The sequence below is a fragment of the Macaca mulatta genome, chromosome 1 (assembly GCF_049350105.2).
Source record: "Macaca mulatta isolate MMU2019108-1 chromosome 1, T2T-MMU8v2.0, whole genome shotgun sequence".
NCBI lineage: Eukaryota > Metazoa > Chordata > Mammalia > Primates > Cercopithecidae > Macaca > Macaca mulatta.
The window spans coordinates 42,522,681-42,549,547 of NC_133406.1; the positions used below are offsets into that span (position 1 = coordinate 42,522,681).

At 39.4% G+C, this 26,867-nt stretch overlaps 1 protein-coding gene across 4 annotated transcripts in view; it reads left to right on the forward strand.

Moving 5' to 3' along the window:
* RNF2 (ring finger protein 2) overlaps positions 1–26,867 on the forward strand; it is a 55,110-nt gene that overhangs the window by 17,389 nt on the left and 10,854 nt on the right. For 2 of the 4 annotated variants that reach the window (XM_015121931.3, XM_078001395.1), the window contains exon 2: positions 22,961–23,049. In XM_015121931.3, the coding sequence (XP_014977417.1) occupies positions 22,963–23,049 (87 nt within the window). In that variant the 5' untranslated portion in view covers positions 22,961–22,962. Of the gene's footprint in view, positions 1–10,335; positions 10,467–17,085; positions 17,211–22,960; positions 23,050–26,867 lie in introns of those variants that run through there. The other 2 variants (XM_078001394.1, XM_028851391.2) reach the window with 2 other exon arrangements.

Genomic DNA, 26,867 nt, shown 5'->3' on the forward strand with positions numbered 1-26,867 from the left:
TCATGATTGAGGCTTGCCAATTAAAGCAACAAAGAAGTATCATTTCCCTCCCACTTATCAGATTGGACAGGGTGTTTTAAAAAAACTGTTGTTTTTCCCTAATTGGTAGAAATGTAAATTGGTATAATGATTTGACAGTATTTATCAGAATAAAAAAATTTCCTTGCCCTTTGGTCCAGTAATTCCACTTCTAGAAATTTGTCCCAGGCAACTTTTTGCCAAAGGTAACTTCTTATTGTTAAAGTTAGCAAAATATATACTAAACCAGTAACTGTAAATGAGTGAATTCTGAGCAGTGTCTTTATTTGGGGAAGTACCATTTGGAAATGGCAGATGTTTCTTAGATCACTGAAACAGTAATTTTTTACACAGAATGCATAGAATAGTGATTCTCAAAACTGGCTGCACATAAAAACCATTTGACTGGCTTTTAAACTGGGGGTGGATGAGGGGTAAAGATACTGATTCAGTGAGTCAGAAATGCAACCTTGGTATCACAACTGTTTAAAAGCCCTCCAGATGAAAAATGATTCCTTATATGTAGCCAGGTTTGAGAACTACTTCTTTAAAGGAAGACTTTTCCTGTGGGTGCATTTGGTTTTCTTTTGGTAGAAGATAAGACTATTGAGCAAATAAACTGAAGTTCGCATTTTTTGTCAGCTTCTCCCACTCTTACCATTTTCTCCTGATAATTAGGGTTCAACTGGTGTATTAGCTTCATATAGTTGCTGTAACAAATTACCAAAATGTGGTGATTTGAAACAACATGAACTTATTATTTTACAGTTCTGGCAGTAAGAAGTCCAAAATGAGTCTTACGGGATTGAAATCAAGGTGTTGGAAGGTCTGTGACCTTTCTGGAATCTCTAGGGAATAATTCATTTTCTTTCATTTTCTAACTTCTTGAGGTTATCTGCATTCTTTAATTTGCAGCCCCTTCTTCCATCTTCAGGCCAGCTTCCCAGTGTCTTAGATTGCTCTCTTGGACTACTGCACTGGCCTCCTTCATAACAGCTTCTTTGACTCTGCTTCTCACATCACATCGCTTTGTCTGCCTCTTAAGGACCTTTGCCGTTACATTGGGCCAAACCTGGATAATCCCGGATAATCTCCCCATCTTAAGAGCTGTAATTTAATCGTATTGGCAAAGTCCATTTTGCCATGTAAGGTTAACATGCACAAATTCTGGGGATTAGGACGTGGATACCTTTGAGGGATCTATTATTCACAGTGCCATAGTTAGAGACTTAATTCAGAAGGGCATTTAAAATTAACAAATTGAATATTTTAATCTGTCTTAAATTTATATCATATTCTAGCCCTAAATAAGCTTCTCTGTAGTAAGTTATGATTAATGTTTATTACCTCAGGAACAATCTTCAATTTCTACTTTTTTCTTAGCAATGTAGGTTGGATGGGATAGGATAGCTAGTCTTATTGCACCAATAACAATAGCTATTGTATATTCTTCACAGAATCCTACTGAATAGGTACTTTATTTCAACACTGACAGGATTTCATAGTTTGATTTTTTTGGTAATGCTTTGGATAGTCTAGACGGTCCCCAATTTACAGTGGTTCGACTTAGGATTTTTCAACTTTACAGTGGTACAAAAGCAATATGCATTCAGCATGCTTCTTGACTTGTGATGGGGCTACATCTGGATAACCCGTCTTAAATTGAAAACATTGAAAGTTGAAAACACTTTAAGCTTATATTTTCAACTTACTATGGTTTCACTTCAGACTTATTTTCATTTTATGATAAGTTTATTGGGATGTAACCCCATTGTAGGTCAAGGAGCATCTTTATTGTTATCTTAACAATATTTTGTCTTCAAATCCATGAACATGGGATGTCTTTCCATTTATTTATGTCTGATGTCTTTCAGAATGTTTTATAATTTTCAGGATACAAGTCTTTTGCCTCCTTGGCTAAGTTTATTCCTAAGTATTATTGTTTTATGTTATTGTATATGGAATTTTTAAAATTTCCTTTTCAGATTGTTCATTGTTAGTGTATATGAATGAAATTGTTTTTTTTCTTGCAACTTTGCTAATTTCATTTATTCAGCATTTTAAAGTTTTGTGTGTATGTGTGGAGTCTTTAGGGCTTTGTGCATATAAGATCATGTTGAGAGGTGAAGCCAGCTGGACTTCTGGGTCAGGTGGGGACTTGGGGAGCTTTTCTGTCTAGCTAAAGGATTGTAAAATGCATCAATCAGCACTCTGTAAAAAGTACCAATCAGTGCTGTGTGTCTAGCTAGAGGATTGTAAAGGCACCAATCAGCACTCTGTAAAAACGCACCAATCAGCCTTCTGTGTCTAGCTAAAGGATTGTAAATGCACCAATCAGCCCTCTATTTCTAGCTAAAGGATTGTAAACCCACCAGTAAGCACTCTGCAAAAACGCACCAGTCAGCGCTCTGTGTCTAGTAAAGGATTGTAAATGCACCAGTCTGTACTCTAAAAATGCACCAATCAGCGCTCTGTGTCTAGCTAAAGGATTGTAAATGCACCAATCAGCACTCTGTAAAAATGGACCAATCGACTCTCTGGAAAATGGGCCAATTAGCAGAATGTGGGCAGGGCCAAATAAGGGAATAAAAGCTGGCCACCCAAGCTAGCAGCAGCAACTTGCTTGGGTCCACTTCCATGCTGTGGAGGCTTTGTTCGTTTGCTCTTCACAATGAATCTTGCTGCTGCTCACTCTTTGGGTCTGCACTACTACCTTTATGAGCTGTAACACTCACCTTGAGGGTCTGCGGCTTCATTCCTGAAGTCAGTGAGACCATGAACCCACCGGGAGGGACAAACAACTGGGGACGCTGTAAGAGCTGTTAGGGCTTTAAGAGCTGTAACACTCACTGCGAAGGTCCTTGGCTTCACTCCTGAAATCAGCAAGACCACGAACCCACCAGAAGGAAGAAACTCCAGACACCTCTGAAGGAACAAACTCTGGACACACCATCTTTAAGAGCTGTAACGCTCACCGCGAAGGTCTACGGCTTCATTCTTGAAGTCAGCGAGACTAAGAACCCACTGGAAGGAATAAACTCCGGACACAATGTCACCTACAAAGATATTATTTTACTTCCTTTACAATTTGGATGCCTTATATTTCTGTTTCCTTTTTTTCCCCTACTTGCTCTGGCTAGAACTTCCACTAGTATGTTGAATAGAAGTGATAAAAATACTACTTCCTGCTTTACTGTCTCATTTTTTTTAGTATCAACATATACACAGCCACAAGCTTAGGAGCCCTTCTTTCTTTCCTTCCTTTCTCATTTCCTATATCCCATGTATTTTACCATTTAGTTATTTTTGAGCACTGCCTTTTCTAATTTATTCTTATTAACAGCTCTACTGTAGGCCTTTCTCATTTCTTCTTCAGATTATTGCACAGATTAGGATCCTTGACTTTCTCAGATCTGTCCTTTATTATTGCCAAAGGTGATCTCTTCAATCATTGCACTGTCGATTTTTCTTGACACCTTTGTATCGCATACTAGGCCTCACTGATGTAGTTCACATTTAAATTCTTCAGCCTCACCCTGTGCTGAGTCTGTACTCCCTAACTTCTTTTCTAGTCATTTAATAGTGAACTACTTGGAGTTTCCCAGACATGCAATGCTGAGTGTACTTTTCCTTATTATGTTGGTCCTTCAGGACTGCTTTCTTTCTTCACTTGGTTAACTTTCACTTAACCTTAAACTCTTCCTCCAAGGATGAGTCTCTGTCTCCAGGAAACATTTTCTGATTTCTCCTCTCCCATTTGACTGCTTATTTATGCCTTTTTTTTTTTTTTTTTTTTTTTTAGCATTTATCAAATCATATTGAAAACGTTCAAGGATTGTCTGCCTCAGTAGCCAATACATTCTTAGAGGTTCTCATTTTCTTCACATTATAGCTTAATAAATGTTTCATAAATTGTTGAACTCAACTGGTTTTCATTATGGATCTGTTAGTATCTAATATGAGTATGCAAAGGAACAGAAAGAAAATAAGGCTGCTACTGTTATAATTAGTGTTGACTCAGACCTTGATAGGTAGGTGTATCTTGAAACCTTAAAAACAGATTAAATTGGGCTATTAAAGTATTTATGTCTGTGGTGGGGGCAGGGGTAGTGTTAGAGGAGATGAGATAGTAGTGATGGGTGATGGGAGAAATGTGGTAGGAAGCACAGATCACACTAAATTAGATCTGCATTTTAAGGGAAGCTTTAAAAATCTTAAAAACATTTATTTTCCTTGTAACACAACTTAGTTATAGAGAGTCTAGAAATGTTAAGTTTATTACTAGTGTTCAAAAACTTAAGACCGGATAATGGAGGTTTGGTAAATTACCTTGGAGTGCTTCCCATTGTATATTCCATATCGTGGAAAAGATACAATCTAATTAGGAATTGGTATTGCTTTTTTAAATAAAGAAGCTATTAGGTTACCAAGAGTAATTTAGATGAGTATTCCAGATGTTCAGTACAGTGACAAGCTTTTCAATAAAGAACACTTTGTGTCTTTAGAAGCTTACAGAAATTAGTGTCTGTCTTACAGCTGTAGTCTTAGATTGAACTGCGGAAAGTGGTTTTTATGAGGTGATAGTTACTGCAGGCAATGTTATGATGGCAGTTGGATTACTTACTCAGAATTTATTATTGCTCCCTGGTTTGCCTAGTCTTCAGTAAATTTCTAAAATCCAACACCTGTATCCTGTAAGCAAGCATTGCTTTAATTAAGGAAGAAAGTATTTGCTCATTCACATGTTGTGTAATATAACATAAAAGGAAAAGAAAAATGCTAAAGATTGAGAGAGTTAATTAGTTGTGACCTTTATTTTACTGTGTGCAGAAGGAACAGTAACTATGGAAGAAAAAGACACCTCATTAAAAGAGAGAGAAGGCATCTTAGTTTGTCTTTGTTTCATAGTGCTTAGGAAAGTGTATGTCAAACGAAAAAAAATGCTTTGTAGGAAAATGGGATAATCTAAGTAATTTAAAAATATACTTTTTTTTTTTTTTGTCTTTGAGACGGAGTCTCGCTCTGTCGCCCAGGCTGGAGTGCAGTGGCACGATCTCGGCTCACTACAACCTCTGCCTCCCGGGCTCAAGAGATTCTCCTACCTCCGCCTCTCGAGTAGCTGGAACCACAGGCACGTGCCACCACTCCCAGCTAATTTTTGTGTTTTTAGTACAGATGGGGTTTCACCGTGTTGGCCAGAATGGTCTTGAGCTATTGACCTCGTGATCCGCCCGCCTCGGCCTCCCAAAGTGCTGGAATTACAGACATGAGCCACCGTGCCCGGCCTTTTTTATTTTTATTTTTTCTTTCTTTCTCTTTCTTTTTGTTTTTGAGACAGAGTCTTGCTCTGTCGCTCACGCTGGAGTGCTATGGTGCGATCTCGGCTCACGCCAACCTCCGCCTCCCAGGTTCAAGCAATTCTCCTGCCTCAGTCTCCTGTAAAGTGGTTACATTTTCTGAAATGTATTTCACATTTGTTTAAAAAGAAATTAAGGGAACTGCTTATATGCAGGATAAAGACTTAAGTGTTGTCTGTGGGGAGTTGGTTATATTCATTGATGGGTTATAGTCACTCTTGTCTTTGGTCAGTGTGGTAGGCTGAAAAATGTCCCCCAAAAGATACCTACATTTTAGTTTCTGCAACCTGTAAATGTTAATTTACTTTGAAAAAGGGTCTTTGTATGTGTGATTAAGTTAATGGTATTGAGGTGAGATTCTCCTGGATTATTCAGGTAGGCCTTAAATGTTATCACATGTGGCTTTATAAGAGAAGGGGCAGAGGGAGATAACAGCCACAGATGAGCATGAGGCAGTTTGACCACAGAGGCAGATTGGAGTGATATGGCCAGAAGCCAAGGCATACTGGCATTTGCCCCAACCTGAAAGAGGTGAGGAACAGATTCTCCCCTAGGGACTCTGGAAGCCAAGTGCAATCCTGCCAGTACTTTGATTTTGGCCCAGTGATATTGAATTAGGACTTCTGGCCTTGAGAACTGTGAGAGAATAAATTACTGTTGTTTTAAGCCTTCAAATTTGTGATAATGTTACAGTGGCCATAGAAAGCTAATATAGCAATCATTGTTCAAAATGTAAATGGACACTTCTAAGTAACTCAATTTACCTAAACTCTTTTTCCTTTTTGGGAGTATAATTTATAGCTCACTCATATTAAACGATAGCTTTATTTCAGATGCTCTCTGTAGACCAGAAAATTTTTACGATTAAAGCAGCTGGTAAACATTTTTAGGTGCAGAACTCTTGACAGTTTCACTCAAAATGTTATATTTAAAGTTCCTTTTTTGAGAAAAATGTTTCATCCAATCTGGAAGTTCCTTCATGGCTGCCTTCTCCCTCATAACTACTCTGGTAAGAGTACAATTCAGACTCCTAAAACTTTACAACACAGAGTAAGCTCTTTTGCCTGCAAATCTGCTATTTAGTATGAATTCCTCTTTCACGTGAACTGTTGAAAATATACATTTGGCTGGGTGAATGGCTCATGCGTGTAATCCCAGCATTTTGCAAGGCCAAGGCGGGCGGATTGCTTAAGCCCAGGAGTGCCCAAAACCAGTCTGGGCAACATGGTGAAACGCCATCTCTACAAAAAATACACACAAAAAACAACGTGGCATGGTGGTGCGTGCCTGTAGTCTCAGCTACTTGGGAGGCTGAGATGGGAGGATCACCTGAGCCCAGGAGATAAAGGCTGTGGTGAGCTGTGATTGCATCACCATGCTTCAGTCAGGGTGATAGAGTGAGACTCTGTCTAAAAAGAAAGAAATAAAATACACATTTGAGGCTATTTATCTAAGAGTTGAGCTGTGAGTTCACAGTGATCCAGCACGTGCCAGGGTCTCACTTGAGACTTTGTTTTATTGACAGTCTGACCAAAGAGTAAAGGCCATGGAGATTCTGTATACTTTAGCCCTATACACTTTTTTTTTTTTTTTTTTTTTGGAGACGGAGTCTTGCTGTGTCGCCCAGGCTGGAGTGCAGTGGCACAATCTCAGCTCACTGCAAGCTCTGCCTCCTGGGTTCACGTCATTCTCCTGTCTCAGCCTCCTGAGTAGCAGGGACTACAGGCGCCCGCCACCATGCCCGGCTAATTTTTTTTTTTTTGTATTTTTAGTAGAGTTGGGGTTGCACCGTGTTAGCCAGGATGGTCTCGATTTCCTGACCTCGTGATCCACCCGCCTAGGCCTCCCAGAGTCCTGGGAACAGGCGTGAGCCCCCGCACCCGGCCAAGCCCTATACTCTTAATCATCAGACAGCAGTGTGCCTACTCTATAATATCATAATCCCCTCAAAGATTGGATATATGTTTGGAACTAGGGAGGAGGGTAATCCAAGAAACATTTTATAAATAATTTGCTAATTTCTAATGAAATTTAAGCCAGAAATGTTCCTGTTCAGTATGTTTCTTTTTCCCTTAAGCTTCCAGGAACCGAATATTTAGCCACATACAGATTACTAACAGTTGACAACTAATAAAGAAATCTGCCCTTTCTGGCAAATTTTGTTCGTTATACAATAAGCCTTAAATGAGTAGTCTTGAATCAGCCGTATGAGGCACATTAACCAAAGATTTTAGTACTTTCCGTATTTTCTTCTCTAACTTATTTTTTTGAAAGAGTATTAGTGTAAAATTCGCAGTAAGTTGGGGGTAGCTAAATAATTTTTTCCCTAGTCTTTTACATGTTAGGGGACTAGGAAATAGAAGTGCTTCTTCAAATTGAAATAATAGAGAAGGTGATATCATCTGTTTTATGACTGTGATGTATGGAATGTGCCAGGTACTTCATATGAATATCTCATTCAGTTTTGCCAGTGAACCTGAAAATTTTTATCACTTTGCAGATTAAAAAAAAAAAGCCTTAAGAGTTTGAGAAATTCGCCTATGAATCCACAGCTAGTGACTGCTAGAGCTAGGATGCAAATCCAAGCTGATCCAGTTCCAAAGATCATTTACTATGCTTTCTGACTGTCTCTTTTGTTGTTTTATAATGTAAAGGGATCCCTAAAATAGTTCTCTGCCTTTACTCTGGGGGAATTTATGGTTTAATGGATCCGTTTTTCCTTGATTGGTCTTGGGAACAAATGTATGGCCTAGTCAGAGGATTCAAGAGTCTTGGGATCTCAAAGAGTTGAATGGGAACCTCAATTAGTATTATCCTAATTTTTTTTCATATGAACCTTATTCTTTGCTACATCTCACTCCTGTAGACTGCAGTATTTTCATACTCCCCTCAACTAACTTAAGGATTGTAACTTAGGAGTGGGATAGGAGTGGGATAGAGATGGTGTTTTAGGGAACCTCTGCGTAAGTATACTTTGTTTGCCAAGTAATGCAAAGTGAGTATTTGTGTAGAAATAATGTTGTGATTATTGGTTAGGTCCTTAGACTAGTCTTCAGAATATTAACCTATAGTATAATTGAGCTAGTAGTTTACAAATACAGATTTTCCAATAGTTCAAACACATTAATTTTTTTGTTTTTTTTTTTTTGAGATGGAGTCTCACTCTGTCGCCAGACTGAAGTGGGCTGGAGTGCAGTGGCGCGATATCGGCTCACTGCAACCTCTGCCTCCCAGGTTCAAGTGATTCTTCTGCCTCAGCCTCCCAAGTAGCTGGGACTACGGGTGCGTGCCACCACGCCCAGCTAATTTTTAAATTTTTAGTAGAGACAGCGTTTCACCATGTTGGTCAGGATGCTCTTGATCTCTTGACCTCATGAGCCGCCTGCCTCAGCCTCCTAAAGTGCTAAGATTACAGGCGTGAGCCACCATGCCCGGCCAGGTATATGTTTTTAATGGAAAAATGTAGAATGAAAATTTTAGTTTCTAGTTGGGGATTTAAAATTTTAGTTTCTAGTAGAGATACAATTTCTGGAGCAGAGACAGAGTAATTATTACAGCAATAACTGCACCAGTTCTCCTCTGCCCTAGTTCTTTCCCAGGACAATGTGATGAGAGCAGGATATTCTTTTGATATATGAGGAACCAGAAAATACTAATCTGGGAACTTGTATATATGTTGTTCAACCCCAGCTCCTGAGAGAGGGAGATAGACCTTTGCTTCCTAATATAAATCTTAATCCTTAGAGCAGAAGGTTGAGGAGGAACCTAGGTTCTTAATCTTTGGAATATAAATCAATATTTGGGGTGAGGAGGGAGATGAGACTAGTTTCAAAATTTACAGCCCCTGGAATGTCTCCATAGTCTGAGGTTTCATCTTCCTTGAAATGTAAACACATAGTACCAGAGAGGTAAGTCTCTTACTGTCTATTATTAATTAAAATGTCCAGTTTTGTCCTTCAAAGGATAGATTTCTTTGCTAAGAAATAACCTGACCATGCAGAAATGTAGAAAATATTTTCTCTTTGTATAGAAAATAAACCGACTGTTAAATCTTTCTTTTCTCTTACCTTTTCCCATGTTTTGGCTTGGATTTTGTTTGTTTGTTTGTTTGTTTTGTGCCAAAGTTCATTATTTGAAGGAGTGGTATTAATGAGAGAATTTAAGTGGGTATTTTGGTACAACTTACAGAAAAGTTAGGATAACCAAACATGCATACCTTGCCCTGGTTACCAGGGAAGTCACCCCCATTGGCCATGGGGAAGTGAGCCTAAGGATTCGCACATCATTGTTAACCAAAAAGTGACTTAAGGCAGGTCTCTGTCATTAGAGGTTTATTTAACCAAGGTTGAGGATGTACCCTGGAAAAAAAAAAAAAAACAAAAACAGTCACAGGAGCATCTGTGACCTGTGCTTTTTCCAAAGGGGATTGGGAGAACTTGATTATTTAAAGGGGAAAAGAGCAAGCAGGAGGATTAAAGGAGGGAGGGTAGGCAGTGAGGCAAATGGTTACATTCTTGTGAGGCTCTGATTAGCCTCAGTATATCTATATTTTACATGTGAAAAGAGGGAGTAGGGGAAAAAGTCAGTTATACATTCATTTCAGGGTAGGCCAAGGGATGATTTCTGGTTTTTATCCTTGTCTTCTACCTGTGGATATAAGCTGGTAATTGACATTGTTAAGGTGAGCTTCAACAGAACTCAGTTTTCGGGCTGGTTTATAGGGAAGATACGTATCCTGAAAGATTTAGATTAAGATGAAGGAAGCCATCTTGGGAGATATGTGGCCCTCTATTGTTGTGGGAATGTGGCTTATGGATGAGACTGCATATGTTTCGGTTGTGAAATTATAGCTATCTGGGACCAAAAGGAAAGCAGTATTGCCTGACTTAGTTCCTAAGCTTTACTTTCCCTTTGGCATAGTGAGTTTAGAGTCCCGAGATTCTATTTTCTTTCACATCATCAGTGTCTTCCAGGATGTACTTGTCAAAGAGTTAACTCTGCCATGCTGGATTCAGACCCACCTCCCCGCCAATCTTGGACAAGTTGAACATGGTCACCCAGTTCTTCGGTAGATTTCACCTGCTCACTTAGGTAATGCATCTCAGTGAAGTCACATGGTGTGTGTGGTTTTGTCAATGACCAGTTCATGCATTTTCAGTAGTGACTGATTCATGCTTTTTTCCAAGTATAATGCATGTTCCATTGTCTTCAACCTGCCCTCCCATTTATTACGGTCTGGTTTCTTGATGGCCCAGAGGAATATTAGGCCTCTCTGTTGGTTGTGCAGCTCCGTCACTTTCTCATTATATCTTCTTTCCTCATGATGTTGGTGAAGAAATGTCATGGCAAAGCCATATTGTGGACAAAGTAGTAAAGACATGAATTCGGTAGATGTAGAGACAAAGCTCTAGATTAATCTGGCAGTTGATGGTTCTGGTGGTAGGGGTTGCTGTCATCATGGGAGGCGGCTAAGAGGTAGCACTGAAGTGGTGGTAGGAGCCTTGGGGCTGCTAGAGGGTGCTGTGAGGAGGTAGCAGGGGGCTGACTCTGAGCTGCTGGCTAGGGTGGGGGTTCCAAGCACAGTTGAAGCAATAAACCAAGGTGACTGTGAAGAATGTCTGGACTTCCATGTTGAGGAGTTTTTGGGTTATTTTTTAGGCATGAAAATGTGAAATGTTGAGGTTGCCTAATTTGAACTCCTCTATTTATTTATCACCATTGATGAGTTCTTGAGCAAATATTTATTGAATGACTACTATATGCCAGGTACAGTGCAAGGTATTGGGGATATTGTGGTAAATAAGAGATAACTACTCTTAAAAAGCTTAGTGACTATAAAAATGCTATGGTTAAGAAAAGAGAGAGCATGAGAGAAAGGTTAGAATTTCTTTAGAATGTATGAGGGAGCTAGCTATGGGAAAATCTTTGGGGAAGAAATCACTCCTTTCCAAGCAGAAGGACAAGCTAGTGAAAGGACTCTAAAATGAGAATGATCTTTGCAAGACTGATGAAGAAAAAGATGGCAAGTGTGGCTAAAACATATAGTTCATGCCTGTAATCCCAGCACTTTGGGAGGCTGAGGCGGGCGGATCATGAGGTCAGGAGATCAAGACCATCCTGGCTAACACGGTGAAACCCCATCTCTACTAAAAATGCAAAAAATCAGGCGGGCGTGGTGGCACGCGCCTGTAGTACCAGCTCTTTGGGAGGCTGAGGCAGGAGAATCGCTTGAACCCACAAGGTGGAGGTTGCAGTGAGCCGAGATTGTGCCACTGCACTCCAGCCTGGGTGACAGAGCAAGACTCTGTCTCAAAAAAACAAACAAACAAACGAACACAGTGAACAGAACTCAGAATGACATATATTTAGGTTGCTTAAATAGAGTGAAATTATACATTTTGCTCTACAACTTGCTTTTTTTAACTTAATGTGTGTTGTGTACATATATTGAGTTCTGTGTCAGTGTTTATAGCTACGTAGTATTCGGTACTGTGGACATTTTCTAATTAGCCATTTTTCTATTTACATAGACTTTTATGGGATTTTTGCTACTACAAATAATGCTGTGATGACCATCCTTATACATATGCTTATTCTATCCCTGTATGAGAATTTTTGCTGGGTAAATTTCTTTTTATTTTTAATTAAAAAAATTTTTTTGCTGGGTAAATTTCTTAAGAGAGTTATTACAGTGTTGAAACTTAGGAACCATTTGACAGATACAGGCTGCTTTGAGAGATGAGGATTCAGCTAAGACAGTGGAGTGAGTGTTATTCTTTTATTCAGCCAAAGAGCAGATATACTCAGCAATTTTTAGAGAGTATTCCAGTCTGTTCTTTTAGTGCATTCTGTTTCATTGGCATCTATTTTTCAGATAACTGTCTTTTGATTTACAGCAGTTAATTTTATTGAGTTTTTAAAAGGATACATAAATGTGATTGTTCTATAGTTTAAGGTACCTGTGTATGTTAAAATGCATATTATACTGTGGTTCTAAGCCTGATGTGTCTACTGTTACTTATAAGGAATGCAGGTAAGATAATTACATCATTTGATCAACATACATTTTTATTGTATGTCGATCAAAGATAATAAAGTGGAAATGCATCTACTTCTGTAATCTGTTTCTTCTCACGACATTTCTGACACTAAATATGTTTTTTTTTTTCTACACTAACAATTCTCCAACTCTTTAGTCACCAACTGGGTATCCAACAATTGATTCAGGTCAGTGATTACACTACTCAGAGTGACCGCTAGACTCCACACATTAAGGGGTCGGTCCCCACAACAGACTGCCTCCACTTCAGATGCCATTAAGCCCATGCCTCGTGTACTTCTGACCAATTGGCTGTAAGTTGGGGATTTCCACAATCCCCTTCTCAGGTTTGATAATTTGCTAGAATGGCTCACAGAACTCAGAAAAGCATTTTACTTACATTTATCGGTTTATTATAAAAAGGACACTATAAAAGATATAGCATATTAAGAGGTAGAGAGAGTGAAGTCGTGGTTCCAACCATAGGAGCTCCTGTCCTGTGGAGTTAGAGTGTATCACCCTTCTGGCACCCTGACCTTCCACGAATTCCATTATTTAAGAATTCTAGTGGAGATTCCATGACATGGACATGACTGGTTAAATCATTGGCCATTAGTAATTAGCTGGATCTCCAACCTCTTTTCTCTTCTTAGTGGTATGGGTAGGATGGGACTGAATGTTCTGACCCTCTAATCTTGTGGTTGGTTCTTCTGGAAAGCAGTCCCTGTCCTGAATCTATCTAGGGGTCCACCTAGAGTAACCATATTAGCATAAACTCAGGTATGGTTGAAACAGGCTTACTGTGAATAAGAAAAGTGGCTCCTCTCACCCCTATGACTCAGGGATTCCAAAGGTTTTAGATGATCTGTGCCAGGAACCAAGGAAATACAAGGAAAAAAAGAGAACAAATACAGTCTGCCTTCCTGTATCAGTGTTTTCAACCCACTACAGGTTGAAAATATTAGGGAAAATAATGGTATAGTTGCATTTGAACATGTACTGATTTTTTTTCCTCATGTCATTATTCTCTAAACAATACTGTATAACAATTATTTACATAGCGTTTACATTGTATTGAGTATTGTAAGTAATCTAGAGATGACTTAAAGTACTTAAAGTACTTAAAGTATGCATGTAAGTTATATGCAAATGCTGTATCTTTTTATATAAGGGACTTGAGTATCCATGGATTTCGGTATCTGGGAGAGTCAGAGGGTGTCCTGGAACCAATCAATCCCTCTTAGATACTGAGGGACGACTATATATGTTTCGGTCTCCCAAAGTGCTGGGATTACAGACATCAGCCACTGTGTTGTGTATTTCTTACAGCATGTCCATAGAGATTGTGTAATGGCCCCATATAGCTTGATTCAACCGTTTTCCATTCAAGAAATACATTTTTTATGCTAAACACTGTAATTATGCCTCAACTGCCAAATTGTTCTGTCCCCAGAACTTTGCCGATGGTTTGACAATTCCTGTTTATGCACACACTTTTAAACACTAGCGTTCTCGCATTACTGTAACTCCCTGAGACTGGATAATTTATAGAGAAAAGAGGTTTAGTTGGCTCAAGGTTCTGCAAGGCTGTACAGGAAGCATGGCTGGGGAGGCCTCAGGAAACTTACATTCATGGCGGAAGGTAAAAGGGGAGTAGGCAGGTCCTAGATGTCTGGAGCTGGAGGAAGAGAGAGCAGGGGGAGTTACTAGACACTTTTAAACAATCAGATCTCGCGAGAACTCGTTATCACAAGAACAGCAAGGGGGAAATCCACTCCCATGATCCAGTCACCTGCCAGACCCCTCCTCCGACATTAGAGATCATAATTCAACATGAGATTTGGGTGAGGCCATAAATCTTAAACCATATCAACTAAGTATTAGTCATCTTAATTTTTGTCAACATTGCAGACAAAAAATAGAGCCTATATAGAACACATTGTTTTGATTTGCAATTTACTGATTATTAGTGAAATTTAGCACAATTTAATTGTATTGGTTATGTATTCTGTTAATTAGTCATTCATGATTTTGCTTATATTGAATTGTCTTTTAAATTGATTTGATGTAGTACTTAATATATATTACGGATATTGTTCTTTGTTAATTTACATATGTTGCATATACTTTCTTCTTAGCTATTGCTTATCTTTTAAATTTGCTCATGGTGTCTTTTGTTGATTTTGTATGCAGGATGTAAAATTTTGTGAGGTGAAATATGAACCTTTAGTCTTCTGGGTATTGTATCTTGCTTTTAGGCTGCCCCTCTTTTCTTCTAGATCTTTTATGGGTTCTTTTTGTTTTTGTTTTTGTTTTTGTTTTTTGGAGACGGAGTCTCACTCTGTCGCCCTGGCTGGAGTGCAGTGGCACAATCTCGGCTCACTGCAACCTCTGTCTCAATCTCTGTCTCCCGGCTTCAAGCAATTCTCCTGCCTCAGACTCCCAAGTAGCTGGGACTACAGGTGCCACCATGCCCGGCTAATTTTTTATATTTTTAGTAGAGACATATCTTTTATTCAGAAGTATAATTAATGAGCTGTAATTGGAAATTGGGCCTGTGAAACATTTATGGAGGCTATTGTTCTAGACTAGCCTCTTGCACTGGACCCCACCAGATCAGAACAAACCAGAATGGAGTCACTTGTGCTAAGTGCCACATAATCAAACTTGGAAATAGGCCAGTTTTCTAAAAAATAGGAGTTTATAGTCAGTCTGAGTCTTCGTAATAAGGAAGTCCCTGTTTTAACCTTTTAAAGGAAAGCATCTTTGAAACAATCAGTCTGCTTTTTGTACTGTTTCTGCTTTCTTCAGACTTTTTCTTCTTTTAAAGCCAACCTCCTCTCCTCTCATTGGAAGTCATTTTATTTTATAAAATGAGATGTTGTCCAATTCCAGGAGCCCAAATAAAAGCCAATTGTGGGCTGGGCGTGGTGGCTCATGCCTATAACCCAGCACTTTGGGAGGCTGAGGTGGGCAGATCACCTGAGGTCAGGTGTTTGAGACCAGCCTGGCCAAAAGTACAAAAATTAGCCAGGCGTGGTGGCGGGCGCCTTTTAATCCCAGTTACTCAGGAGGCTGAGGCAGGAGAATTGCTTGAACCGGGAGGTAGGTGGAGGTTGCAGTGAGCCAAGATCGCGCCACTACACTCCAGCCTGGGCGACAAGAGCGAAACTCTATCTTAAAAAAAAAAAAAGCCAATTGTGTCTTTAAACTTGTCATAATTTTGTCTTTTGATAGGCCCATGGTAGACCTAGATCTTGTTCTGTTGTGTGACAAAGATTATTTAGGCTGTTGTGATCTAGGGAGCACATTCTTGTCCCTGGAAAAAATCCTTAAGATCATTTTGTGTGGCACCTCACTTTGTATCTTCTTTGCTGGCTTCCATTCTACTCTTCAGCTTTTCAGACTGTATCTTGGTCACCCATTCTTGTTCTTTTCCTCTTTCTCTACTCTGTGTATTTGTTAGTATCTATACATAGGTGACTCTCAAATATTGTTCATTGAAATCACTTTTCATTGAGATCTGAAAAACAGAAGCTAAATGTATTTCACATTCTTGGTTTGGGCAAGGGGGAACCACAGGCAGAAATATAGTTTCTCACTAAACAGAAGAGGAAAGATTAAATACAATTTTGGGGCAGAGTGAATTTAAATTAAATTTACATGAAGATGTATACTGATCTAAAGCAAAGAGACACTAATTCTCAAAGAGCGTATCTGTTTAGTGACATGTTCGTAAGAATTGAGATAATGATTTTGGCAGTCTGCGAGACTTTGCCCCTATTTTTGGTCTCGGGATCACCTGCTGTACTATCTGGTAAGATAGCATCCATGTGGTAGTATTTAAGACTATAGATACCAGAGAACATATTACTCTAATGCAGACTTAACAGAAAGATAAGGAAGAACTAGAAAATTCTGCAAAGTCATGAAGATTGTAGTTTTTCCAAATGGTACCAGGAAATTCTGGAAGTGCAGCTGACTTGTCAATCACTCCTAAGTCTTATTTGCCACAGGAGTACAGATATCCAAATCAGATATAATTTGGTTATGTGGAAGATAACTAGTATCTCTAGAAGAATAATACTTCAGAGTATTTTATTTGATAGTTCCTTTTAATTTTCCAGGGTAGCGTTCAGTAGACAGAAGGAGTGTTCTGCTTATAATTGGTCCTAGGGTAACAGTTACAGATTAGGACATGGGTTAGCATTTGGAATTCTTAGAAATTCCTCCAATGGATTTTTAGAAATTCCTCCTGAGTAGTTTTGGTTCTCTGAAAGATTTATTTTGTTGTAGTAGGATATATGTTAGAAATAATGGCACATGTGTTAGTTTGGTATAAAAGTAATTGCGGTTTTGGACTGTGAATTTTAAATCATCCTAACTAGGCTCAAACACATCTTTATTAATCAAAATAGGAACCATTACAATCAACACATTTTTGCCAATGAGAAATAAATTTGTTTATTCCTGTAGTGTGAAAATCCATGCTTTGAGATTCAGTGAACTCTTGGAAAGTATTTTCTGCATCGTGCTAGTTGTGGAAGTGTCTTCCCTGCAAAAAATTGTCGAGATGCTTGAATAAGTGGTAGTTGGTTGGCAAGAGGTCCGATGAATATGGTGGATGAGGCAAAACTGTAGCCTAATTCTGTCAACCTTTTTTTTTTTTAGGTGGAGTTTCGCTCTTGTTGCCCAGGCTGGAGTGCAGTGGTGAAATCTTGGCTCACTTGCAACCTCTTGCCTCCTGGGTTCAAGCAATTATCCTGCCTCAGCCTCCTGAGTAGCTGGGATTACAAGTATGTGCCACCACGCCTGACTAATTTTTGTATTTTTTGTAGAGATGGGGAGTTTCACCATGTTGGCCAGGCTGGTCTCGAACTCCTGACCTCAGGTGACCACCTGCCTCAGCCTCCCGAAGTGCTGGGATTACAGGTGTGAGCCACGGTGTCTGGCCTCCTTCAACTTTTGAAGCGTTGGTTGTGTGACGTGCATTTGAGCATTGTTGTGGATAAGAATTGGGCCCTTTTTGTTGATCAATGCCAGCCACGGGCATTGCAGTTTTCAGTGCATCTCATCGATTTGCTGCGCATAGTTCTCAGATGTAATGGTTTTGCCAGGATCTGTAGTGGATCAGAAAGCTGTAGCGGCAGCGGACCACCAGAGGGTGACCATGACTTTTTTTTTGGTGCAAGTTTGCCATTGGGAAGTGCTTTGGAACTTTGGAAGTGCTTCAGTCCAACCACTGAGCGGGTCATCACTAGTTACCAAATAAAATCCACTTTCGTCACAAGTCACAATCCAATGGATAAATGGTTTATTGTTGTTGCGTAGAATAAGAGAAGACAACACTTAAAAATTGTGCTATTTTTGATTTTTGCTCAGCTCATGAGACACCCACTTACCGAGCTTTTTCACCTTTCCAGTTTGCTTAAAATGCTACGACCATAGAATGGTAGACGTTGAGTTCTTTGGTAACTTCTAGTGTAGTTATAAGAGGATCGGCTTCTATGATTGTTCTCAGATGGTTGTTGTCAACTTCCGATGGCTGGTCACTATGCTCTGCATCTTCAAGGTTCTTGTCTCCTTTGCAGAACTTTTTTTTTTTTTTTTTTTTTTTTGGAGGCAGAGTCTCGCTCTGTTGCCCAGGCTGGAGTTCAGTAGCATGATCTCGGCTCACTGCAACCTCTGCTTCCCAGGTTCAAGCCATCCTCCTGCCTCAGCCCACCAGTAGCTGGGATTACAGGCACATGCCAGCATGCCTGGCTAATTGTTTTTATGTTTTATTTTTAGTAGAGACAGGGTTTTGCCATGTTGGCCAGGCTGGTCTTGAACTCCTGACCTCAGGTAATCCACCACCCTCCTCGGCCTCCCAAAGTGCTGGGTTTACAGGCGTGAGCCACCGTACACGGCCTGTAGAACTTCTTTCTTGGACCACCACTGCCCTGTATGTTCATTAGCAGTTCCTGGGTGGAATGCGTTGTTGATGTTGAGAGTTGTCTCCAGTGCTTCACAAACCATTTTGAACTCGAATAAGAAAATCACTCAGATTTGTTTTTTGTCTAACTCCATTTCCATAGTCTAAAATACACATAAACAGCAAGTAATAACTCATTAGCAAAAAAAATAAAGTGAGAAATGCCCATTAAAATGATGTATAACATAACCGCATTGAAGAATGTATTCCAGTATCAAATAGTGAATTCCAACAATGCAAAAACCACAATTAATTTGCACTAGCCTAATATCTACATAGAAGCTGGCCATCTATATTTATACATGATTCACCTCAAATTCAACAACTAGAGTCATCTTCAAAGCAGCATCATTGGATAGACTCTGGCCATTGTTTTTTTCCCCTGCTTCTTTGTTTGCTAATATGGAACAGAGCCTCTTATTTTTCTGCTTCCTTTATCTACTAATATCTTATAAGTAGGTCTTTAATTCTTAGAGGATAAAATATCTTTTGATTTTTAAAAATTATTTTGATAGCTAGGTTTATTCGAAGGGCTGTATGTTTGTTTTAGTTTGTATTTTGTCAGTTTTCTCAGGTTCTTTGAATGTTTTCAGCTACATATTGGAGATTATCCAAATTTGCAATTTTCCATTTTAATTTTCTTTTATAAGTCCTGTATTTTATGTTTTAGCTTATGAACAAGAAGACAGCCAGGGTTTTTATTATATTAACTTTGGGTCTGTTCCACAGTATAAAGTCTTGATGGCAATTTCTCATGTCTCTCCCCTCCACTCTTCACTTTCTCTCTCCTTCCCTCTCCCTTCCCACACAGGGTCTCTCCTACAGCCTCAAACTCCTGGGCTCAAGCAGTCCTCCTGCCTCAGACTCTTGAGTAGCTGGGACTACAGGCCAACTCTTTTTCTTACTCTAGTCACTATTATTAGGTGTGTGTGTGTGTATATATATATATATATATATTTTTTTTTTTTTTTTTTTTTTTTTTTTTGATACCTGAGCTCACTCTGTTACCCCAGCTGGAGTGCAGTGGTGTAATCTCAGCTCACTACAACCTCAGCCTCCTAAGTAGCTGGGGCTCCAGGTGTGTGCCACCACTCCTGGCTAACATTTTGTATTTTTTATAGAGAGGGGATTTTGCTGTGTTGCCCAGGCTGGTCTCAAATTCTGGGACTCAAGTGATCTACCTGTCTCGGCCTCCCAAAGGGCTGGGATTACAGGTGTAAGCCACTGTGCCTGCCCCTGCCCCAACTTTTTTTTTTTTTTTTTAATGTTTTTTCCTTAAAAAAAAAAAAATTAAGGACAGGGTCTCACTCTGTTGCTGCAGACTGGAGTGCAGTGGCACAATTGTGCCTCACTGAAACCTTAAACTCCTGGGCTCAAGCGATCTTCCAGCCTTAGCCTCCCAAGTGTGTAGAACGATAGGCACACGACATCACACCCACCTAATTTTTAATTTTTTTTGTGTGGAGATGGCGTCTTGCTGTGTTGCCCAGACTGATCTTGAACTCCTGGCCTCAGGCAGTCCTGTGAGCCACCGTACCTCCCCAGTCTTTAAGTCGTCTTCTAGCTATCTGTTGGCTTTAACTGTTAGCCTTAAACCATGCCTTAATTCAGTTTCTGTTGGCTTACCACTAGAAGCAGCATTGTAGCAATTTTAAATGAGTATTAGGTCATTGGTTGTTTTGGGGGAGAAGACCTTAGGAAAGGATAGTTCATTTAGGATTTTGGGGGAAGCAGTAGAGAAGAACAAAAGGAATATATGCTGATGGCGGTGGTAAAGCATGATAATGTTAGATGCATAAGGAAGGCACGTTTCAGATAGTTTGAGGGGTTTTGTTTCCCCCTTCTGACTTTAGCAAGAGAATCTTTTAGGGATGCTGTTTTCAAGTCAGTTTTATTTTGAGACCTTGCCATGCTGGTCACACAAGGCCATTGTATATTTGGTACTTTTTTTCCTTTCCTTTCTAGAGCTTCTCTGAGCTGTATTACCTTTGATGTGCCCCAAATTCTTCATAATAGCTGAGGTAACTAGAAATCATCCTTGGAGAAATTGTGCCATCTAGCCTACTAAGTGCAATAATTTAAGATTGTAGTAAGAATGCATATAGCAGGAATTCTACCAGGAGAAGCTTACAGCTTTCACTTTGATTCACAAGAGAGGGTTGCCATAGTAGGTGTCTAATAATACTTATAAAATGGTAGCTAGGGCCTATGACTGAATAATCAAACTCTGTGATTACCAGTCTGTTAACCGTTAGCTCCAGAGTACAGGAATGAGGGACATGTTGTGTCTTCAGGGAAGCATGGGAATTTTTTTTTCCCCCCACCATCTACTGGACCACTCTACTTTAGTGGTCTGTAACTGGAACTCAGTGTGTGTAGCAACTGTACTGCTCTTCTAATGCATACTTTTCTTTTGTGTTCTCTCTTAATAAAAAAATGGTTGCTTTCTCAGAGCCATATTTGACCCTTCTTTCTTATACCAGTGTCTTGTATATCACTTAGTGGTCTAATTGTCTCTCTGTCCATGTTTAATTGCTTTAGTTCAGATAGTTTATATCATACAGGTTTTTAACAACTTTCTCTCACTGATTTTATTGTTAGTTGCTTTCTAGTCTTCTACCTTCTATACTACTTGAGTTTTTGTGAATGATTTGATCATGTTACTCTCCTGTTTAAACCTTTTTTTTTTCCTTTTTTGAGACTAAGTGTCGCTCTGTCGCCCAGGCTGGAGTGCAATGGTACGATGTCAGCTCACTGCAACCTCCACCTCCCAGGTTCAAGCGATTCTCCCACCTCAGCCTCCCACATAGCTGAGATTACAGATGCGCGCCACGACACCTGGCTAATTTTTGTATTTTTAGTAGAGACTGAGTTTCACCATGTTGGCCAGGCTGGTCTCGAACTCCTGACTTCAAGTGATCCGCCTGCCTCGGCCTCCCAAAGTGCTGGGATTACAGGCATGAGCCGCCGCACCTGGCCCTGTTTAAAACTTTTAATATCTTCCAATCACAAGCCTGCCCATACATGGTGCTGTAATTTGCTTTGAACCCTCTTTTATACTTCCATTCCACTATAGTAATCTCTATAAATATATTTATTTTTTTCCTTTAAGCTCTGTTAGATTGATAATGCCTTCCTTTTTAAGTTTTATTTCATCTCTGCCAAAGCCTATTTAACTCCTTAAATTCCCCAATCCACCTCTATAATTCCATTTATTTTTGTCTATATTTCTGCTTAGACTTTGTCTTATCGATTGTAGTTGAGCTATTTGCATGCATTTCCTTCTAGACAAGGACCCTGGGGCAGTTCTGCTTGACTAGTGATAGATATTTACTAAATACTTGGATGACTGGGGCCACTTCATTTTTCTGTGCCCCACAGGAGTGAGTTTTTTATCTACAACCCTCTTTCCCACATTTATACTAGATGTCCCCCTACTCAAAGACAAGCAGAGAAGTTGGTCTCATGCTGTTCAGTTCATTTATATCAGGAAAGGAGGCGAAATTAATCAGGGTGGTGAGGAGACTTTGAAATGGTGTCAAATGGGGAACAATAGGAGGAACTAGGATATTTATCCAAAAGGAAAGGAAAATCAGGTGGGATATGATACCATTTTCCAAATATTTGAAAGACTGTCATGTAGAAAAATTATAGACTAATTATTATTATTATTATTAGTTTGTCTTCAGAGGACAGCTATAGGATGAATAGGTAGCAGTTTGGGTCTCAACATTAGGAAGAGCTTTCTGAAGATAATTTTTCATGAGTGAAGCTGTGAAAGTAGAGCAGAATGACTAGTGGTTTAAAGTGCTATAAAGTAGATATTTTAACTTGGGCAGCGTTGGACTAGATAGCTATGCTGAAGAATCTGAAATTTTCCTGATTTAGTTCTAAGTTCTATGACTGTGAATTTCATAAAAATATTTATTGTTTTGGGTTAAGATCATCTTCTATACATTCAGTAGTAATTAAGCACTTTTGATATGTTAAGTACTTCCTGTATGCCAGCTCTTAGGCGTTTGGAAGTCAGTAGGCTTTTACTGTCAAGTAGTTCATATTTATAAGTGTAAAAGATTCTTGAGTTTTTATTCTTTTTATTTTTTGAGAACTAGTGAATAATTTGTTTTTATTCTCAAGATTAACAATTACTAAAAATCAGTTTTGAGATTTACTTCCTGTCTTAATCCATTTGGCCTGCTATAACAAAATACTTTAGACTGGATAATTTATAAGCAACAGACATGTGTTACAGTTCTGGAGACTGGGAATTCCAAGATCATGGCACCAGCAGATGCAGCATCTGGTGAGGGCCTATTCCTTATAGCTACTTCTCTGTGTCCGAACATGCTGGAAGGGCCAAAAGTTTCCGTTAAGCCTCTTTTATAAAGGCACTAATTTCATTCATGAGGGTGGGGCCCTCATAACCTGATCACCTCCCAAAGTCCCCACCTTTTAATATTACTGCATTGAGATTAGATTTCAACGTAGGAATTTTGGTGGGGCACATACATTCAGACCATAGCACTTCCCTTCCAAATACTAAAATTGTTTTTCTCTCTTTTTTATTTCCAGCAATGTCTCAGGCTGTGCAGACAAACGGAACTCAACCATTAAGCAAAACATGGGAACTCAGTTTATATGAGTTACAACGAACACCTCAGGTAATGACTAAGATGACTGCCAAAGGGCATATGAGACATGTAAACTGGGATACATTTTTAGAACATCAAAACTTAAATAGAACATACAGTAATAATAAATTTATATTCAATCATTCCTGACTTCTGTATGTTTGTTACACTTTATTCATTGATTGAACAAATAATCTGAATACTCTATACAAGCTTTTGTGGTAGGTACTGGGTAAACAGTGGTGAGTAAAACAGATGTAGCACCAACCATGGACTTTATAGACATTGAACAAGTAAATATCTATAAAATTCACATGCGAGAAGTTGTAGAAAGTTGGGCAAGTCCTCCTTGCTGTAATAAGTACCGATAAGGCACCAAAGAAGACTGTTTTGGGATGATGGCAAAGACTAAGGGAGGAGCAGGTTTGAAGGCAATAAACATGCTTAACATTGGATTAATTTCGAGATTCCTATACAACAGGCAGGCAGAGATGCCAGCTAGAGATGATTTTTATATTAGTCTGGACTAAATATAAAATTTTAGGGATTGACAGCCAGCACATTTTAAGCAATAGGAATGGATAAAATCATCCAGAGAATTGAGCGGAGGACCTATAATTTCATCCAGAGCTGCTTCAGCATTTAGAAATTAGGCAATGGACAAGGAACCAGTGAAGGAAACTGAGAGGAACATCCAGAGAAAAAGAAGGAAAAACAGTATTTGAGAGGGGGGAGGGATTTAAAAGCTAAAGGAAGCCTTACCAACATGGAGAAACTCCATCTCTACTAAAAATACAAAATTAGCCAGGCGTGGTGGCGGGCACCTGTAGTTGCAACTACTTGGGAGGCTGAGGCAGGAGAATTGCTTGAACCCGGGAGGCGGAGGTTGTGGTGAGCTGAGATTGCGCCATCGCACTCCAGCCTGGGCAACACGAGCGAAACTCCGTCTCAAAAAAGCTAAAGGAATTATTTCAAGGAGGACGTAGTTAAAGTGTTTAACACTAGTGACAGGCTGAATAAGGTGAAGGTTAGACAAGTGTAAATTAGAGTTGACAATACAGTTGGCCCTCCACATATATGGGGTTCTGCATCTGTGGATTCAAGCAGCCACAATTGAAAAAATTCAGGAAAAAAAAGTTTTCACAAAGTTCCAAAAACTAAAACTTGAATTTTCCATGTGCTAAGTACTATGTTGAATCCATGCAAATGAGGTGCTGTACGGGTATTGTATTAAGTATTACAAGTAATTTAGAGATGATTTAAAGTAGCAGTCCCCAGGGACCATTTTCATGAATGACAGTGTTTCCATGGATCGGGGGTGGGTGGGTGGGGGATGGTTTCAAGATGAAACTGCACCATCTCAGATCATCAGGCATTAGATTCTAATAAGGAGCATGCAGTCTAGATCCCTTGCGTGTGCAATCCTCAATAGGGTTCGGACTCTTATGAGAATCTAATGCCACCACTGATCTGACAGGAGGCAGACCTTAGGCGGTAATGCTTCCTCGTCTGCTGCTCAGCTCCTGCTGTGTGGTCTGGTTCCTAACAGGCCAGTACCTGTCCATGGCCTGAGGGTTGGGATTCCTAATTTAAAGTACGTGGGAGAATATGCCTAAGTTATAAGGGACTTGAGCATCCAAGGATTTTGATATCTGTGGAAGTTCCTGGAGCCAATCCCCCATGGATACCAAGGGTCGACTGTATATACTTGGTGACCTTGACAAGAGCAAGCTCACCTGAGTAGATTGTACAGGGTTGAGGGTTGAATGGAATCATGGTGCATTCTCATCATTGGTTCACACGATGAATCAAGGATATGATAATTATATATATATGGCCCAGTAAGGGGAGGGTAGAAGTGACAGAGATGAATAGGCAGTTCTTCAGAGAAATTCAGCTATGCAGGGGAGCTGAGAAATGGAGTAAAAACTGGGACCAGTGTGAAATTGAGTTTTCAGTTGTGTTTATAAGATGGAGATAGAGGCCGGGCACAGTGGCTCACGCCTGTAATCCCAGCACTTTGGGAGACTGAGGCCGGTGGATCACCTGAGGTCAGCAGTTTGCGCCAGCCTGACCAACATGGTGAAACCCTGTCTCTACTAAAAATACAAAAAATTAGCTGGCCGTGGTGGGCGCCTGTAATCCCAGCTACTCGGGAGGCTGAGGCAGGAGAATCGCTTGAACCCGGGAGGTGGAGTTTGCAGTGAGCTGAGGTCATGCCATTGCACTCCAGCCAGGGCAACAAGAGTGAAACTCCGTCTCAAAGAAAAAAAAACAAACTGGAGATAGAGTGCCCGTCTTCTCTCTCCCCTTGCACAGCTCTAGGATGCATCATTCATGTTTTACTATGCCGCAGCCCAAGCTGAGACTCTAATCTCTTAGGCCGATTCAATGGAGAAGGAGAGATGGCTGAAATCAGAGAGCAGATAGAATAATCAAAAGAAGAATCCCTTTGAGAGGGTACAAAGGAATATACCTTTGATAGGACAAGGTATAGTTTCTCCTTGTAACGAGAGATAGATGATGATGTATAGATTTCATACAGAGGAAATGAAGGAACTCTCTTTTAATGAAATACCTCAGTAAATTGAGGTAAGATAGTTTATCGAACGTGAAGATGGAAAAAGGTCAGCAGATAAAAGAAAAGGTGTAAAATAATGTATAGAAAGGAAAAGCGAGTTTGTTAGATTAACCAGTTGCTGAGCAGTGTTGAACACCCATATGAGGCTGGTGAAATTTTTAGTTATACCAAGGTGGTTTTCCCTTTTTCTCTTCCCCTACAGTGCTACATATCTGCACAAGTACAGCCCGGGCGGAGAACATAGATGGTTGAATTTATCCAGGGTTGGGATTTTGTTAGGCATGTTCTAAAGAGGCAGAGGAGAACCGACTTGATTACTCTCTGGGTCATCAATATACTCTGAGTGATAGTTTCCTAAATCAAGTTTGTCTAAGTGTTAAACTAAGGGAAAAAGAAAATTTTTTATTTCATATTTGTATATTCATATTTGTGTATTTATGTATATTTATATAGAGAAGCTGAAACCTCACAAGCATATTTTATTAATACTTGAGCCCTTTATGAACAATAGCTATAGTTTCTATGGTTTTCTTTGTGGAGTAATCCATCTTTGACCATATAAAGAAAGCACAAGTATGATGGACTGCCAGTGGAAACAGGAAGCACAGGAACCTATTGAAAGCCACTTACTTATACCTGCATTTTGCTTTACAATTCTCACCGTACTAGAACTCTCCTCAATCCATAGGAGTTGATATTGGTGGCTTTAGAACTGAGTAATCTATGTTCTCACTGCCAGCTTGTGGAGAGGGTAGTGAACCAAGTAGGATTCACTAATCACTCTGCAGCAGGGGAGATAAGTCCTGAAATTTTACATTGGAACTCCAGATGCATTTTGGAGAGAAACATATTTAGGCATGACAGTTAGATGTAGCAATACATTTTATACTTTGGATATATTCTGGTATAAATCAGCTTCTGGGTTAGTGTGAGAAGCTGACTACTTTGTATAAAATTGCTCTGTGGAAAATAATTTTCAGGGTTCAAAAGTATTTTAAAATGAAATTCTATTAAGCTATTTATAAACTAGAGACTACTTTTATTGGAATCTTATTTTCATGGTCAGCATGAAACATAATTTATTGTGAAAATGGTGTAACTTTTGAAGATGGATGTTTTCTAAGGGTTAATTTAGCCCTAACTTTCTCATTTTGCAGGTAAGAAAGCAATGTTAAATAATTATTTAGACTAAGCTAGTTAATTTGACTAGAACTAGATCTAACCTAAGGTATATGATTCCAAATTCAATGTTTTTTTATTATACCAG